At 50.7% G+C, this 16,644-nt stretch overlaps 4 protein-coding genes across 4 annotated transcripts; all 4 read left to right on the top strand.

The window, feature by feature from the left end:
• Positions 1–890: 890 nt before the first annotated feature.
• Positions 891–7,195, top strand: GLOTRDRAFT_138300 (P-loop containing nucleoside triphosphate hydrolase protein; the record flags this gene model as incomplete). The annotated part of the gene is made up of 27 exons (XM_007867132.1): positions 891–1,029; positions 1,081–1,535; positions 1,596–1,912; positions 1,967–2,075; positions 2,128–2,163; positions 2,226–2,238; positions 2,304–2,587; positions 2,642–2,658; positions 2,716–2,743; positions 2,796–2,808; positions 2,867–2,909; positions 2,967–3,032; positions 3,090–3,423; positions 3,474–3,672; positions 3,731–3,760; positions 4,276–4,397; positions 4,449–4,723; positions 4,772–4,803; positions 4,865–4,934; positions 4,992–5,028; positions 5,080–5,220; positions 5,275–5,358; positions 5,405–5,952; positions 6,011–6,365; positions 6,417–7,001; positions 7,066–7,087; positions 7,143–7,195. The coding sequence occupies 27 exons, from the start codon at positions 891–893 to the stop codon at positions 7,193–7,195; spliced, it is 4,407 nt and encodes a 1,468-aa protein (XP_007865323.1).
• A 383-nt stretch (positions 7,196–7,578) lies between these two features.
• GLOTRDRAFT_138299 (uncharacterized protein) lies at positions 7,579–9,314 on the top strand (the record flags this gene model as incomplete). Its single annotated transcript, XM_007867131.1, has 6 exons — positions 7,579–7,826; positions 7,880–7,952; positions 8,010–8,023; positions 8,076–8,172; positions 8,226–8,975; positions 9,029–9,314. The coding sequence occupies exons 1-6, from the start codon at positions 7,589–7,591 to the stop codon at positions 9,312–9,314; spliced, it is 1,458 nt and encodes a 485-aa protein (XP_007865322.1). The 5' UTR covers positions 7,579–7,588.
• Positions 9,315–10,124: 810 nt separating this feature from the next.
• GLOTRDRAFT_115799 (uncharacterized protein) lies at positions 10,125–12,649 on the top strand. The gene is made up of 15 exons (XM_007867130.1): positions 10,125–10,369; positions 10,429–10,472; positions 10,539–10,556; positions 10,604–10,684; positions 10,740–10,792; positions 10,841–10,995; positions 11,050–11,226; positions 11,279–11,729; positions 11,793–11,810; positions 11,860–12,071; positions 12,125–12,192; positions 12,254–12,278; positions 12,344–12,358; positions 12,419–12,479; positions 12,531–12,649. The coding sequence occupies exons 1-15, from the start codon at positions 10,183–10,185 to the stop codon at positions 12,568–12,570; spliced, it is 1,605 nt and encodes a 534-aa protein (XP_007865321.1). The 5' UTR covers positions 10,125–10,182; the 3' UTR covers positions 12,571–12,649.
• A 425-nt stretch (positions 12,650–13,074) lies between these two features.
• On the top strand, positions 13,075–16,546 carry GLOTRDRAFT_39870 (Cl-channel protein; the record flags this gene model as incomplete). The annotated part of the gene is made up of 22 exons (XM_007866613.1): positions 13,075–13,409; positions 13,471–13,547; positions 13,608–13,711; positions 13,767–13,816; positions 13,867–13,883; positions 13,947–13,963; positions 14,016–14,123; positions 14,198–14,273; positions 14,335–14,427; positions 14,489–14,610; positions 14,667–14,705; positions 14,766–14,795; positions 14,850–14,995; positions 15,052–15,129; positions 15,184–15,271; positions 15,331–15,401; positions 15,452–15,591; positions 15,658–15,683; positions 15,732–15,966; positions 16,021–16,126; positions 16,184–16,349; positions 16,406–16,546. The coding sequence occupies 22 exons, from the start codon at positions 13,075–13,077 to the stop codon at positions 16,544–16,546; spliced, it is 2,265 nt and encodes a 754-aa protein (XP_007864804.1).
• Between the last annotated feature and the right edge of the window lie 98 nt (positions 16,547–16,644).

The following is a 16,644-nucleotide window of genomic DNA, read 5'->3' as shown; positions in this document are numbered from 1 at the left end:
ATATTTGGAATTAATTTCCATCACACAAACGGTAATCCTTGACATAAGGGGTAATACAGTGCCTTGCATAAGAAACTGAACATCGCATTTCTGCACGCGTTGTTTGTCCGCGCCAAATATACCCTTTTCGGGTATCGGCAAATGTGCGGCAAAGACCCATCGAGAGGGAGGGTAGAGAGGCATACAGCTGGGGGCAGAGTATAATAATTTACAGCCCTTAGTGTAGTGTTAGAATATACATTCCATGCATTCTCTGAAGCCTTTTGAGCCCTCTCGGGGCGTCTGCGAGTCCTTGCCCAGCAAACGGTCTCGCGAAAGGCCTTCCAGACCTACCCGAAAAGGGTATATTTGGCGCGAACAAATAACGCGGGCGGAAATGCGATGTTCAGTTTCTTATGCAAGGCACTGTAGTTCCTATTTGTTGGTGGCGGTAAGATTTGGATCGGTCCACCTACCATTTATGAACAGTGCTCCTATTACATTTTGAGTAATTCGGGCTGTAAGTGGTATAACCCCTGTTAAGCGCTCGCTTTCTCGATCACCAGAGAGCCCTATACAACTACTGAACAGTAAACCGATTCTAGAGGAATCGGAATGAAGCCGAGAGACGCCCACGTGATGGGTACGCGTCTCGGCATCAGAACTCGAAGCTGGACTCACCTTCACTCAAGGATCTGCGCGAACCGATATAGTATTGACCGTTTCCTTTCGCCTATCCCTTGGGCTGCACGCGTTTGCCTCGTTCCCCGCAGCGGTCTGGGTGGATCTAATATGTCTCATTCACCTTGATCTCTTTGCTCCAAGCCGCGCACTCGCTCACCCCCTGCTGAACCCCGCTCACGATGTATACCAAAGCTCCAACAGACTCCTGTATTCAGGACTCAGGTTTTATGGAACCCGAGTTCTGGACACAGTGTCGCGTCTCGGGGACTCTGGCCAGGCTTGAGGGAGTCTTGAATAAAGACAATGTTGATTCTTACTTGAAGCGACTGTCCTCTGCGCCCCATATCCTTCAGATATTCCTATCCGGTATGTAATCACTAGGGGGCCAACGTTTTGCGTCTGACGCGGGATATGTAGGGGCAAGCGACGGCCTGTTCTCGTTTGTCTCCAATGTGATAGAACGGGGCTTCCCAAGCGCGCCCGGCCTATTCAAAGATTCCACTAGCTCCATCATGCTCTCTCAATTGTCTCTCTCGCTATTCTTCTTGACGTTTCCTGCGGATTTTGCCGCTCCGAGCAACCTTGCAGACTGCCGACGCTCCGTTGAGCTGTCGATACCAGTCTTGGATGCTCTGCCTTTCCTAACTTTCCAGACCGAGGATCATGAGCCCGAGACTATTTATGACGACGACGACATGCCGTTCAAAGTCACACAGAAATCCCAGTCAAAAAATAAGAAGCATAAGAAACCCAAAAAGCCTGTCAACGATGAAGCACCATTTCGTAACCTTGGAGTCGACGTTCCATGTTCGCCTCAAGAGGCTGAGAAGCTCGGGTCTGATATCCTTGCCGACCAAAAGGGGATATTATTGGTTAGTTTATAACCACCCAACTCATCACCGTCACGGTGATCCCTGATCTGCTTTCCGTAGTATTACCTTGAGATTCTTCGGCGGCCTGGCCTGGGGGAGTACCTTCCGCGCCTATATGATACGGAACGAGAACAAAAGGGGGTCAAGGTTGATGTCGACTCCAGTGCGCAAGGGGGCCAGAATGATGAGCACATGGGAGTGCCTGCCATGGAGTCCGCATATCCCATAGTGCAACCGATGAAGGCCGCACTTTACTTCGAAAGCGCCAAGGGACTTGGGGACTGGCACATTTTCGTGTCAACTAGAGCAGATCGCGACCTGCGAGCGGCGAGGAAGAAGGATCCGGATACGTTCAAGATCATTGCAAAGAAAATTGGGTGAGTCCATGTTCTCCACGGCGACGCCAATTAACCAGAGGTTGCATACTGCAGAGACTTATCGAAGGGACATTTTTCAAAGGACAACCAGAAGCGCTTAACAGGACCGTCCTTGGATGTCCCCATCTACGAGGCGAAGATGACAGGGGACTTGCGATTAGTGGTAATGTCTCGAGAAGGTTCTTATATATGGAGCGCTCACGGGAATGTTTTAGTACCAAATCGACTGTATCCCCGAGTTCGACAGTGATGTCAGTAAATAATCTCCTCTTACTGTGCTGCTGATGGCTTCACTCGGCGTCATACTCCTCAGATCGAACGGCAAGGTGAGTTTGCTACAATTGCTGCCAGGCCTTGAATTCTTAAGTAATTGTTCTGTCTCCTTACATAGTCATCAAGATTTTCGGTATATACACGCATGCGCAGATGGACAATCGCTTGTGGGAATACGTGGGCCATCAGCTCTCCGGTAGAGGAAAAGAGTATCGGAGAAGGTATATCCCCCAATGTTGGACAGCACTGCAGTTACCGAGACAAACTAGGTGTATCTTCCGAAACAAACCCCTCAACTCCGGAGACAACGTCATCCCCCCTGCTTCCTTCCCCCCACAATCAGACGGAACGGAGGAGTCGTCACAGATCCTACCCCAAATCCCGCAGAACTATTTACAAGAGGTCGGTGATGCCCCAGTCCATTCGGCCCTCCGCTGACACCCGCTCCCTTCTCAGATCCATTCTATTCTTGTGTAAGTACAGTGACGAGATAGGCCCTGTCAGCTTTGAGTGATTTTGTCCCACATAAGGCTGGAGAAATTCGTTACATTATCACAGGTACGATCACCGCATATGTTCAATCTTCCAGCTGAATGCATGAGTCTTCTAGGCATTCCTAAACAGTAAATATAGTAGATAAACTGCTGGAGACATGATGTACTAAGAGCTGCGGTTTTCCAGGTATACTGGCCGATCGCGATGTTGCTCATGTCTTTGCCGTCTCGTGAGTGATGTCAGCTGTATAGACAGTAATTTATATTAAAATGCCAATGGGGACAAGACCGTATGAACGGGAAATCATTGAGCACACTTCCTCGTGCTACGTGATAGGTCGCAGCGGGACAGGGTAAGCCACCACCCGTACACACTGTCGTTCTGTACCCGGGCACTAAGATCATACTAGCAAAACGACGACAATGCTATTCAAAATGCTAGGCATCCAACGCTCATGGGAACAGCATAGTTTCTCTATGCCCAAGCCGCGTCAGATCTTTGTTACTCGCTCGCCGATCCTCGCAGTGAAGGTCGAGGAGTACTTTACGAAACTACTCAAGTCTCTTGGTATAGCATCCTCGAAGCCACGAGATCTGGTTCAGGGCGACGACATTGCCGGAGATTTGCAAGTGGTGAGAACACTGGCAGACCTCGATGAGAACGCGGAATGGAGGGTAGACCTTCCCAAACGATTCAGTCTTTTAAGGCCCGAGCATTTCCCGCTTTTCATCAGCTTCGACCATGTAAGCGGCCATCACATACCGCACTCACACTTTTTGATGCCCCCGTTCAGCTCTGCAGTATGCTGGAAGGAGATTTCGGGCAGTCGATTTCTGCATCAAGGGAGGTCTCTACGGAAACACATTCGACGACTGACGAAATATACACTGGGGGACGTCAGCCGGTAAAAGGGCATGATTCGATGGTTTCGTATGATAAATTCCTCGAAGAGTACTGGCCTCACTTGCCGCAGGCCTTGACCAAGGGATTGGGTGCGGTGCTGGAGTCGTCATTCGGAGGTCGCATCTACTAACTTTGGTTGCTCAACAGATCCTGCCCTCGTGTTCAATGAAATTATGGGTCAGTGATTTCAAGTCTTATAATGGGTCCAGAGTTTCATTCAACTCGTATATCAGGTGTTATAAAGGGCTCCGAGAAATCCCTGCATGACACGCGGCGGTATCTGGACAGAAGCACTTATTGTGCTCTGAGTCACCGGTCTCAGTCAACCTTTGTGCACCAGCGAGACCTGATATACGATATCTTTGAATGTTATCAGAAACTCCGCAGTCAGAGACGTGAATATGATGACGTGGACAGGTAGATGCGGTGCCTTATGCCTGTACTCTTTGTTGGCTCAACAGGTTTGCATAGAACTCACCACATCCTAATGCAATTGGAAATGAATGATATTTCGATAGGCGAACAGGTCGATTTTCTGTGAGTCCACCGAAGTCCACCTGTAATTCACGGAATTCGATCCTTATTGTGTCCCTAGCTACGTGGATGAAGTACAGGACAATCACCTCATCGATACATACTGCGAGTGCAATGACATTAAGAATATCGACCTCGCGGACTGACATAGGGTTCAGTGTTGAGACGCCTGTGCAAAAATCCGAATGGAATGTTCTGGGCGGGTGACACCGCACAAACCATCTCCATCGGCAGCTCATTCAAGTTCAATGATTTGAAAGCATTCCTCCATCGCCTGGAAGTGAGTGTCTGATGACACTCGCCCCCCAGTCCTGAAGGCTGATGTGGATAGTTTGCGAATCACGTTGAGGCTCGGTTGAAATCACGCTCCACCGTGACATACTCCCCAGAACCGCCGCGGACATTTCAACTTGCCATCAACTATCGCTCCCATGCTGGAATCGTCAGATGTGCACACTCGATTGTAGAACTTATCACCAGGTTTTGGCCACACTCGATTGACTCGCTAGGTGAAGAGAAGGGCATCGTTGAAGGTCTACGTCCAATCTTCTTTGGTTGTTCAGACTTAGACACTGTACGCTATGAACAATTTCTGTTCGGCGAATCGTAGGTGCTTAATCAAGCAAAGGAGGCTAGTCGCTGAAGTTTTGACAGCGCAGCCCGGATCGAATTTGGTGCGAGACAATGTAAGTTAATTGATATTCTCTATCAATCGGCTAAGATGGACTTGGCGTACCGCTACGATAGGTATACTCGTTCGAAACGAGACCGCGAAAGATGAACTCCGGCAGCATGTTGGGGACATAGGTGTCATCCTGTAGGTGGAAGTGCCCAGCCTGAGGACCATTTACATGAATAACCAAGGCCCTCTTAGGACATTGTATGAGAGCAAAGGCTTGGAGTTTGATGACGTGAATGGTGCCTCTCGGAAACCGCGCTGATGATAACTAACCATGTCATAGGTCTTGTTGTACAACTTCTTTGCGGACTCGAGTTGCACCCTGTCTCAATGGAGAATGATCCTAGCTGTTGTGGTAGAGATCGGACCGAGCGCCCGAGCGCCCACGTTCAACGAAGTGCGGCATGCTGGCATATGCAATGAAGTATGTCTACTCATTTAAATGTTATGCTCCTTCCCGTGCTCATGTTGATTGCAGCTCAAGTTTCTATATGTAGCCGTGACAAGGGCTCGCAATAACTTATGGATATATGATCCATCTGACAAAGCGCAACCTATGCAGGTACGGGATGGGTTAACTTTCTTGACTGACACTGATTTTGTTTCAGACCTTCTGGTCCACTAATGGCTGTATCGACTTATATACGTCAAAGATGGAGTTGCCCAAGCTCGCAGTGTCTTCTACTCCTGAAGAATGGTCCGGAACTGGGTGGAGTTTGTTCGAAAACCGGCGTTACTATCAGGCTATGCATTGCTTTCAACGAGCTGGCTTGAAGTACGAGACCGATATCGCTTCCGCGTACCATCTTCGGGATCATGCCAGATCAATTCACTCGCTCGCATCCGCGCGTTCGAAGGCCTTCATGGAAGCCGCAGATGCCTTCGTCGGTGTAGCGGCTGCCTCCAACCAACCTCGAGACAGGCTTACTTACATGAAAAATGCTGCACAATGTTACGTGCTGGCAGAAGATGTCCGAAAGGCAGCTCAGGCTTTTCTTGATGCCGAGGAGTTCACCCTCGCTGCCAGTCAGTATCAAAAGGCTGGCTTATTCGATGAGGCAATCGAAGTCATTCGAACCACCCAGGTGGAAGCAGATATAGCAGGCACTATTTGCCACACTGCGCGTCTGTTCTATCTCCAGAAAAAACGACTGAAGTAAGTTCACTCCTTTTCCAGCTATGTCCATAGTAATAACAGGTCGTCCAACCTTCAGACAGGCCGCAACTCTCTTTGACTCAGTCGAAGACGAGCTATGTTTTATGGAAGACTTCGGTTTTGACGATGTCAGGGCCGACGTTCTAGAAAGCATGGACAAGCATGCGGAGGCTGCGGCGATTCACCTTGAGGAGGGCCAGTTGTTTGATGGAATACGCCTGCTTTTAAAAGATAGGACCGATCCGCTCGCGCAGCAGCGAGCCAAGGAACACTTGAAGGATTGTTTTTGGCAGATCATGTCTCTCGACTGCGATGATGTGATATTGGATGCGGGTCGTATCGGCTCGGAACAACTACTGCACTGGACGCGGCAGATTGAGGAAACAACGGGAAGACACGGTCTTGATGATGAGGTCTGTGTTCCATCATTCCCCGATATGTTGTCTCGCTAAACAGGCTATAAGATGCGTATGTTCAAAGCTATCAGTTCTGGTGACTACGTCAGTCTGGAGCGACTGGGCCACATGCTGGCCAGGAGCAACTTGAAGGCTGCCGCCTTCTTGTGTTTTACTCACGTATTTCGTCCATGCTCCTTAATACCCACAATGTCGGCAAAGGAAGCAAGTGGGTTTCTCTCCAGTTTCGTCACCTACACAGAGCTCTTGCGCCATGTCGCTACTCACCAAGCCCCGCATATCAGTAAATCCATCTCCAAATTGTTCGGATTTCGACTCGAGCCGCAGGGATCCGTCCTCCTGCCAAAAGGTACATTTTTCCACAAGGTATCTTCACGGAAGAAGTCTCGTGTACTAGGGTCGAATGACGATGGCATTCGGCTTTCCGAGGCGCAATTCCTTGGTCTTTACAAGCACTCGCTAGCTGGTTATGCCCTTGATATTGTGCTCGAGGAAGATAATCATTGGCAGGAACTCAAGGCCTTACGTCCTTGTCTGGCGCTCGTCGCGTTTGGACGCTGCAACGCCGAGGATGTCTGTCCCAAAGACCACGTCCCCACCTCACGCCTGAGGGCAGATGCCTACAACACTCGGGTGCGCTTATGTCTGCAGCAGGTATTGGTTCTGAGTAATTTGCACTTCATACCATGCACCACAGAGTGCAGAGTGCAGAGGCAGCGGTATGTGAGCTGCGTCCCAGGACCGCCCCGCCTGTTCTCACTTTTGTGCTTGCAGAGCTGTGTTGCTTCGACTACATGAGGCTTTGTATCCCTCCCACCCTCTCTTAGGCGGCATATCAGACTTGGAACGTTCACAAATTCCGGAGGCCCGCACCGCCATTACGGCTCTAAGGCACTGTTTACAGGTCTTCTTTTCCCCCCGCCTCGATGCCATGCAAGACGAGTTCCTTGTAAACTTTGCCTGGGCAGCTAGCCTTACCTATTTCGTTGATGGTGCTCAGGCCTGTCAGTACCTATCCCGAGCGCCAACCGTCAAACACTTTACAGAGGGGTGTTCTAGGTTGTCTGCATCGCCCCTACGTCTCCTGCGGTTCTTGGAAAACACTGAAAGGACTTCCACGCTTGCAGGGACCTTGTTCTTGCGGTGAGCTTTGAATTTCTGTCCACGGAGCCGTAATCTAAAATATGAAATCAAGTGAGGCAGGAAAGATGAATGTGCCCATGGACGTCAATCTCTTGTGTAATTTCATGGAGAGTCTGTGCGGCACTCTCGTGCTGTGTCGCAATTACCAAAACGGAAACAAACATACCCTGCACGGTGTCACTCTTCCTCGGAACTGGCTCCTGACGCTTATGCCTACAATTGCGGACATGCAGTGGAAAGACACTCGTTACTTACGGGAGTTCAGCGAGGCAATGGTATCGATGTTGGATCATATCATCTTCGCTGGCCAAAGATGTGCGTTCTGTATATGGTGTTGTTTATCCAACGTCGCTCACGAGCGAAACCAGCGCGATTTATCTTTGAGGGCAGAGATTTCTCAAACTGTGGGGGTCAAGTGAAGAACGCTTTCATAGCTCGTATGTAAGTAATCATTCCCGCCTCGACTAGACGAGCTGCACTTACCCGTACTAGTTGCAGATGCATGTGTTTGCGTAAGTATTCACGATTAGAATGAAGTGTCCCAGTGAATAACTTCCAACCAAGTCGGATACAACGTCCGTGACGATAAGCTCAGGGATCAGATATTGAGAGACATCGTCTCACGGAAACCAAACTACGTCTTACCCGCCCTTTGTGCCAGGTACGATCTTACTAAGTAAACGTGAAACAGGTTTTAAAAACTAAGTACTATAGATACTTCGAGGCCACAACATGGGAGGGTCTCACCCGAGTTCTGAGAGGAGCGTTCAGTACCACCCGTGAAGGCATCAGACTTCCGGACCGGCTGGTACAATTACATGATGTGCGACACCCCGCCCCATCCCGATCCGTATTGCAGAATGTACAAAAACTCGTCTACAAGAATGTCGACGACATCTGCAACTTACTGCTCGTTACGTCGGGCTCTAGCGAACCAGCGTTATTAAGGCCTAATGCCGAGTCATTCACGCCTCGGGCGTCGGTACCTGGGATAAGGGAAGGCATATCGGAAGGACCGGCTGCTCCCGCTGACGACGCCGAAGAAGACCTGCAGGATATACCGGAGGAGGTTGCTCCTGACATAGTCGAGGAAGGCTTGGAAGCAAACGAGGACATTGGCGGAGAATATACTTGGGCTAATACGATCACGCCTGAAAGGATTCGAGCTGTCACGATCATCCAAACCGCATACCGGAACGTTCGCCGACGACAAAGGATGTTGGACGCCTGCCTGTCTACTCGGACTGGTCGTCTCTGGAGGGCCTGCTCGGATATTGCACAGTCTACCGACTCAATGGAGAAGCGCTACCGGTCCCTTTTCTTGGGTCCATTCGTGCATGCGCTGCTTTGCCTTGAAGTTCTCTATTCATACGCTTCGTTGGGGAAAGATGGGGCCAAGAAGAGATTTAAGAAAGCGCAACACCAAGAGTTGGAGGAAACCAGCGAACAGATGACGCATTTCAGGTACGCTATACGGCTCATATTCTTTGTAGATGTCGCTCACTGACGGTTCCCAGGAATCTCCTTCGACAAGTCATCGATTTGCAGAAGGAGCTGCAGCCGAAGTCTGACTTCCATCGCCAATCCAACGCGTCATCGCTCGTCGCACGCATGTCGGACATCCAACGACTGGTTCATGAAATCCGTGATCAGAGGCAACCCCTTGGCGTGGTAGAGAACTGCGATAAGAGATTGGATCGTGCCCTAGAGAGAGAAGAGCGACGCAAGCAACAGCCCAAGCGGGAGCCTTTGCCGCAGCTAGTCCTGGACGACGAGTCGGACCTTTTCAATGATGTTTGGTGAGAGCGTCATAGCCGTGGTACGGGCGTATGGTATCTGCAGACTCGGAGGGTTTGCAGTGACCTAGATGGAGACTAGACGAGCACTTGGTACTCTGAGCAGGACACTAGGAAATGCGTCGGAGGAATACTTCCGGCCACGGGATGTACATCATGTCAATGATCTATTTAGTGTTGTCACTTGTCGGTAGATTAGTCCTGTTGCCGGTGGTCCTCTGGACAGAACGTGGGCCACAAATAGTGCCAGCTATGGTCGTAGCATCTGATCAGCATCGCACAACTTCGACGATGGAAGTGAAAGCCAGCGGGAGAGCTCGTTAACGGTCAATCATGGGAACACGTTGGTTATCCAGGTTTCCCCGGCGGCGTTCAATTTATTCAATTTTACGGCCCGTCGCAGAAGAATAACCACGGCCCGTACGTTGTATCTCTCCCCTTGCGACACGCGTTCAAATCGACATTTGTGTCAGGCGTGGACGGAAGCTTTGATGAGGGCGTCCGTCCGAGCTTCTCGAGTGCGTTTTATCGGTGCCGGTGAACGAACTGGGCGTGCGACCGAGCAGTCATGAGCCTTGTCATCACGAGCGGTCCGTCTTCCTACCCGGGTGAGCTTGAGCTCTACGGGAGTCGCGGCAAGGTCCCACAAGGTACCATAGCGATACAAAACAATACCTCGAGCGCGATTGGGAACTGCCCGGTCGCTTGGCGGACACCCGAAGCTTACCATCCGTTCATCGCGAAGACCCGGGCTCATGACTTCCAGCACTGGCATTGCAGCGTGCTTAAATGCTGCGTACCCCGCGCTCGATTTTGGTGGGCACCGACTCACCAGGAGGCCCCGCTTGTCTGCTCCTCTGTGACGCTCCGCCGAGATGCAGATGTTCTCTGCCCTATTTACCCTTTTGGCAATCGTGCTTTACGCGCGGGGAGCACCACTGTCGGGAAACAAAACAGAGCCTCACCTCGTAGCGAGGAGCTTTGGGCTGACTGTCTCCGGAAATTCTTACGTCGTGGACACCGCCGGTGGCCTCGTTTTCACCGTCAATAATCAGAACTGCGGTAAGTACCGCGCACTCTGATCGTCTGTGCTATAATATACTCCCTGCTTCGTCCGATAGACATAACATCTTTGAACTACAATGGCATCGAGGCTCAGGACCAGGTACCTGCTACTCACGGGAATTCTCGAACTTCAAGTCGTGCACCATACTGACCAATTGCTCACCAGAGTAAATACTCTCAGATTGTACGTATTATCTAGCTCAAGATCTGGCACAATCTCAGTCGAACTAGTCCTCTGGGCTTGGCTCCGCCACAGTGTCCTGGACGAAGATCGGTAATTACATCAAAATTACCTGCGAGACAAGCACCTTGGTTTGTGGCATTGCCATGTTGATCCCACGGAACCAGACTCATCTTATCCCAAAAGACGCAGTATATTGTCGCTCAGTACAAGACTGCCGCAGTCCACATGGCTACTTAGTTTGCACTTTCCCTTATTTCCTGCGAATTTCTCTCATTTCTGGCTAGCACCACTGCGGAGCCCTCGGTGGGCGAACTCAGATTCATCGCCCGCCTCAACCGCGCTACGGTTACCACTGGTCCGACCCAATCCGATATCAAGGGCGGCACTGCTATCGAAGGCTCGGACGTTTTCGAGGTCGGCAGCCAGACTCGGAGTAAATGTAGGATGTGGAGTGGCCATGTGCCACTTTGTTAATGACATTCCAATCCTATAGTCTATTCCTCCAAACGATTCATCGAAGATCAAGTACATGGCGCCACTGGGAGTGGTATCGGTGTATTCATGATCATACCTGGATACAGCTATGAAACTTCATCCGGTGGACCTTTCTTCAGAGACATTGACAACCAAGGCGGCGACCAGCAAGAAGTCTACTTCTACATGAACTCCGGTATTTATTCCCATCCTCTCCCAGCCGCTAATCGACTGACTCATCCTCATAGGACATGTACAAACTGAGGACTACCGACAGGGCTTGCACGGCCCTTACCTGTTGCAATTCACCTCCGGGTCTACGCCTTCTACTGCTGTTGACCTCGATTTTTGGGAAGGATTAGACATAAAGGGTCAGACCACCTTCGCGAACCGCGGATACGTCAAAGGGACTGCAACCGGCGTACAGAGCGGCTTGCCCATCGTACTCGGCTGGGCAAACTCCGCTGCTCAGTATTGGGTGCAAGCGGACTCGAGCGGCGGGTTCACGTCGCCGAAGATGAAACCCGGAACGTACACGCAGACGCTGTATCAGGGAGAACTGGCTGTCGCTACTTTTAGCGTCACGGTTCAGGTTGGGAAGACGGTTACGGCCAATATTGCCAGTACTCTGGCATCGCACAGTCCGATATTCCAGTTCGGAGATTATGACGGGACGCCGAAGGGTATGCTGAATGCCGAGTAAGTGTCACTGTACATTTGCCTCCCGATATTCTGGAGCCCTGACACCCTCTCGACGCGCAGCATGATTGAGACCATGCAGTAAGCGGAGGATTTAACGGTGTCAATTGCATCCTAAATATCTTCGTAGCCCTTCTGATGGCCGTATGCACGATTGGGTCAGAACTGTCACTATTTCACAAGGCACAGGGTATTTCCCCATGGCAGTGTTCAAAGACATTGGGACCGTCACTATCAGCGCGACCCTAACGAGCTCGCAGCTCGGGGCGAGGACTCTACTTATTGGTACCACACTCGCGTTCGCCGGCGGTCGACCGCATGTGAAGGTGAACGACTGGGATGGTACGTGTTGTCTATCGTTCCTGTGTTATGTGGTTTCACTGACGAGCACTTAGGCCCCAACCCTGGGGCTCCCAGCCAACCGGATTCGAGGGGGGTTACTCGAGGCACTTGGAGAGGAAATGTACGTCGCGTTGTCTTTCCTTTACAGTTACCGGAGTGGCGACCTCAAATCTTGTTCCTAGAACATCGCTTACACCGTTAGCATTCGTAAGGCGTCTTGTGACTCCTGGTGACATTTCTCGACACTGACCCGTCTCTTTCCCTGTTCAAAGCCGATGGCGTCCTCGGTATGTTTCATCATGCTCTCCTGTCATTCGTGTATGGAACGGTATCTTACCCTTGATTAGTGAAAGGCTCGAACACCATTATCATCTCCGTCATTTCAGGCTCATCTGGCAGCCAGTACCTGTGCGTGTGCCGCAATCGGATACGGGAGCGAAATTGATTGCCTCATCTTAGGTCCCCCAACTTTGTCTTCGACACCGTAATGCTCTACTGAGGTTTTGAAGGCCACTTTGTTTTTGTTCATGTGTCGTTGTACGGACTCCGCGGTCCCTTCTTTTTCGCCTGCATATTTGGGGGTGTATTCGTGTTACAAGATCATAACTTTAAACGGAATGTAGGGTAGGATTGGAACAATGTCATGTCTGACGGATTTTGCGAAGGCGAGAAGTTGTGGGTCCGAGTTTGGCGCACCCGGTAAGGACCGAAGCGAAGCGGATGATCGCCGGCAAACTCAGCGCGCCACAAACGCGTCTTGCCACAGTGTACTTAACGCACTACATACACGCGGCTGACAGACATACACTGCACTGACCGCAAGAACTTGAAGAAGAAGAGAAGGCAGCCGCGGAGCATCTCTGACTCGGCACAAAGGACACCCTAATACATTGATGGCTACGGAAGGCGCTCACCTTGAATCTGACTTGTCCGACAGAGATTGGGAGAATGCCCGGTGCGCAGGGATCTCTATTTACCGCTGAAGTCAAGACATGAATGTTTTATGTTCCTGTTCTGCGTTATTAGCGTCTCCCCTGCCTGGTTTTCTGCGTCTGAATCACATGATTCCGAATTGCAAGCCTTGAACTCAGAACTGTCACAGTGGACGGACAGCCCAGATCCCAAGCGTCCGCCGCATACGTATCGTGATGGCAGCACCATTGACTGGCTGTACGAAGAGAACTTGGAACGCCAGAGGAAGAACAGACTGAGAAGCCAACGCGGTGCTAAGGGCATTCTTCTGCCGACCCTGGACACCATGAAGATGTGGTTCGTCATAGTAGCTACTGGCATTGGAGTGGGAGTCACTGGTGCTTCGTTAGATGTCTTAGTCAAATGGTACGCTGGTTCGTTCTTCTGCTGTGCCTTCTCATCCGTTGTGTTACGTCGCATATCAAAGGCTAGGAGACCTTCGGGAAGGTCGTTGCTCCTATGGATTCTTTTACAATCAAGTAGCTTGCTGTAGCGGCTTAGACCGTACGTCGTCGTCTATAAATTGGACCATGTCGTCTACCAACGCTGGAAAATCATTATCAGCGGGTGAAATCTGCACGGAATGGCGGACTTGGTCCGAATGGTTTAGTGTACATTCCATTCTGGGCCAATCTCTGCTACAATCTTTCGTTTACATGGCCCTGGCTGTAAGTGACATGACTCAGGTAGAACGATTCCCTCCAGTACAACGAAGCATTATAGGTCGTCTTCGCAGGAAGTGCCGCGATTTTAGTGCAGACCTATGCGCCGTAGTATGTCGAGTCTTCGGAGTCTTTTTACAGGACACTGACACCCGGTTCAGCGCGTTCCACACTGGAAGTACGTCCCCTCTCGTTATATTTTGAGAGTGGATAGATATTTGACTGTGCTTCCGTCCTGTAGTCCCCGAAATTAAGGCTGTCAGTGTCTTTTGCGTTGCATTGCTGCTGGACCCACATGATTTCTGTGCAGATACTAGGAGGTTACGTGCTAGACGCATTCTTGAGCCCATGGACGCTCCTGATTAAGGGAGTCGGGCTGGCTCTCTCCGTCGCTTCTGGCCTGTCCCTCGGGAAAGAGGTCAGTATCGTTAGTGTTGTCGCTGGGCACTGACGTTTGCGTACTGTTCAGTGCGTCTTACCCATCATTTTCAGGGTCCCCTGGTTCATGTGGCGTGCTGTATGGCCTACAATCTGTCCGGCTTCTTCCCCCAATTCCGCCATAACGAAGGTGAGTTCGAATGCTTCAGGGAGGGGAGGGTGAGAATGCATAACTAAAACTCGTCGCTTAGCTCAGAAACGCAAATTGCTAGCTGCAGCCGCGGCCGCTGGTGTATCCGTGGCATTTGGTAGCCCTTTGGGCGGTGTTCTGTTTGGGTTAGAAGGTGCGACTCTTGGAACGATTCTCCGCATTCCTCTGCTGACAGTGCTTCCGTGCGGTCTTAGAATTGGAGACTTTCGCCAACGAGACTGAGGTTATCTGGCGAGGATTTGTCACGTCTGTGATCGCCGCAGTCTCGCTGCAATATGTCGATCCCTTCGGCACGTCAAAATTGGTCCTGTTTCAGGTAAGTTGTTTTATCACCATCGAAGGGTCCTTTCAGCAATTCCTGGGCTCGCGTAGGTAACCAGCGGCAGTGACACATGGCGCGCCTTCGAGCTGGTATGTGTATGACTTGCTTGCTCCGGGCACTGATAACAATGGAGGACCTGAACGATTCAGGTTCCCTGGCTCTTCTTGGGCGTAATCGGTGTAAGTCGTACGGGTCGAGAATGACTGTGTTCAAACGACATCTTTTTCTTTCAGGGCATTTTGGGGTCCCTCTTAATAAAGCTGAATGTTGCAGCCGCCGTATACCGAAGGAACAGTATCATGCACGAGTGGCCGGTCTTGGAGGTGATAGGTGTAAGCGCTATCACTGCCGCCATCAGCTATCTTGTAGTATTCCTCAGGTGTGTAACATATGTCGTCTTGTACTCGGTAACCCACCATTTATATCTCGTTCTAGGGTGCAGTCCTCAGAACTTGTGGCAAATTTATTCCAGGAGTGTGATGCAAGTAAAGGCGATTATCATGGATTGTGCAAGTAAGTCTAGTACCAAGGCGTCCTCGTGTTGGATACTCAGGCATCTGGGCATAGTCCTGTCGCTATGTGGAGGAATGTCTTTCTTCTTACACTCACTGCAACTGTGAAGATCGGGTTGACTGCATGGACATTTGGAATGATGGTGAGAAATTTACGGCTTAGTCGCTTGAGTTAATGTGTATGACGCTGGAACTTGTCAAGGTCCCTGCTGGTATATTCCTCCCAACCATTGCGATAGGAGCTTCACTGGGCCGAGCAGTAGGCCTCTTGACGTATGTCGTAGTGAATGCTGTTTATTCATGTCTGACTAAGTCGCCCAAAGGCAAGGGATGTATCGAGCGCATCCAACGTCTTGGATCTTCTCCTCGTGCCCTCCCGATCCTACAGTGCGATGTATCTCACCGGGTTTCTATGCCGTTATAGGCGCTTCTGCAATGCTAGGCGGTGTTACTCGGATGACCAGTACGCATATCACATCCACTGATAACTCGTCCTGTTGCTCATTCTACCATCCCCATCAATCTGTAGTTTCGCTCGTAGTAATCCTGTTCGAGGTACGTCTTCCGATTATCCTCGATGTCTTGACATTAATCTCGCTGTAGCTCACCGGCGCACTATCACACGTCTTACCCATCATGATATCCGTGATGGTATCTAAATGGGTGGGGGATGCCTTTGGCGAAGGGGGTATATACACGGCCTGGATTGCGATGAGGCGCTATCCATGGTTACCGTCAGTCGAGTATAAGGATCAGGGCGAGGTTGCGGCGCAAGTCATGAGACCTGTGGACGAATTAGTCGTGATCGAGAACCGCAAGTGCACATTGAAGGAACTTGGTGCGTATGGAGTTGAACGTCGCACGCCCGTCCGCTATAATTTGTCGCTTTCAGATGCTCTCTTGAAGGCCCACGAATTTCACGGCTTCCCTGTAGTTCAGGAAGGACAATTGCTAGGATACGCTATCCGCGATAGACTGCGAGCGTTCCTCAGTATGTTGTCCGCTGCATACTTCGGTCTTCCCCGCAATACTAAATGCAAATCAGACTCATACAGATCTACGGGAGCTGCCACCGAGCAATCAGAGCAGATATGTTCCTTCCTACCGATTAGGTCTGAGGATCCTGGGTCCGCCGATCTTTCCCCTGTCCTCGAAAAAGCGGTATTGCAGCTCCGGAAGGAGGTGCCTCAGGAGCTCGTTGTCAACATGTTCCAAAAACTGGTGAGAACTTTTTAATCCTCTCATATTCGAATTCGCTCATACTCAACACGGCGTAGAGCCTGCGTCATGTCCTCTTTACCCAGTCGGGGAAATTAACGGGCATGATGACCAAGTCGGACGTGGTTTCTTTCCTGAACGCTCATTTCCCTCATGCAGCCGCATTAGCTGTACCTCCAGGCCAGTCGCCCTGGCCTTAGATCATTTTAGCTACTACTGGTGTTGTAAATATGAAGCCATGCGCGGACAGCTTCATTTCATGCGGTATGTGCGCACCAGCCACAATCCCCGAAGCCGG

The sequence above is a fragment of the Gloeophyllum trabeum genome (assembly GCF_000344685.1).
Source record: "Gloeophyllum trabeum ATCC 11539 unplaced genomic scaffold GLOTRscaffold_00005, whole genome shotgun sequence".
In the NCBI taxonomy this organism is placed as follows: domain Eukaryota; kingdom Fungi; phylum Basidiomycota; class Agaricomycetes; order Gloeophyllales; family Gloeophyllaceae; genus Gloeophyllum; species Gloeophyllum trabeum.
Note: the sequence above shows the minus strand (reverse complement) of the source record. Positions and strands in the feature narration are given on the sequence as shown.

Excerpts from the sequence above, each read along its gene's own strand:
- GLOTRDRAFT_115799 (XM_007867130.1), top strand. The coding sequence starts at position 10,183 with ATGCAGATGTTCTCTGCCCTATTTACCCTTTTGGCAATCGTGCTTTAC. Across the intron at positions 10,793-10,840 it reads GCAGTCCACATGGCTACTTA|CACCACTGCGGAGCCCTCGG; the intron begins GTTTGCACTTTC and ends ATTTCTGGCTAG. Across the intron at positions 11,227-11,278 it reads CTACTTCTACATGAACTCCG|GACATGTACAAACTGAGGAC; the intron begins GTATTTATTCCC and ends TCATCCTCATAG.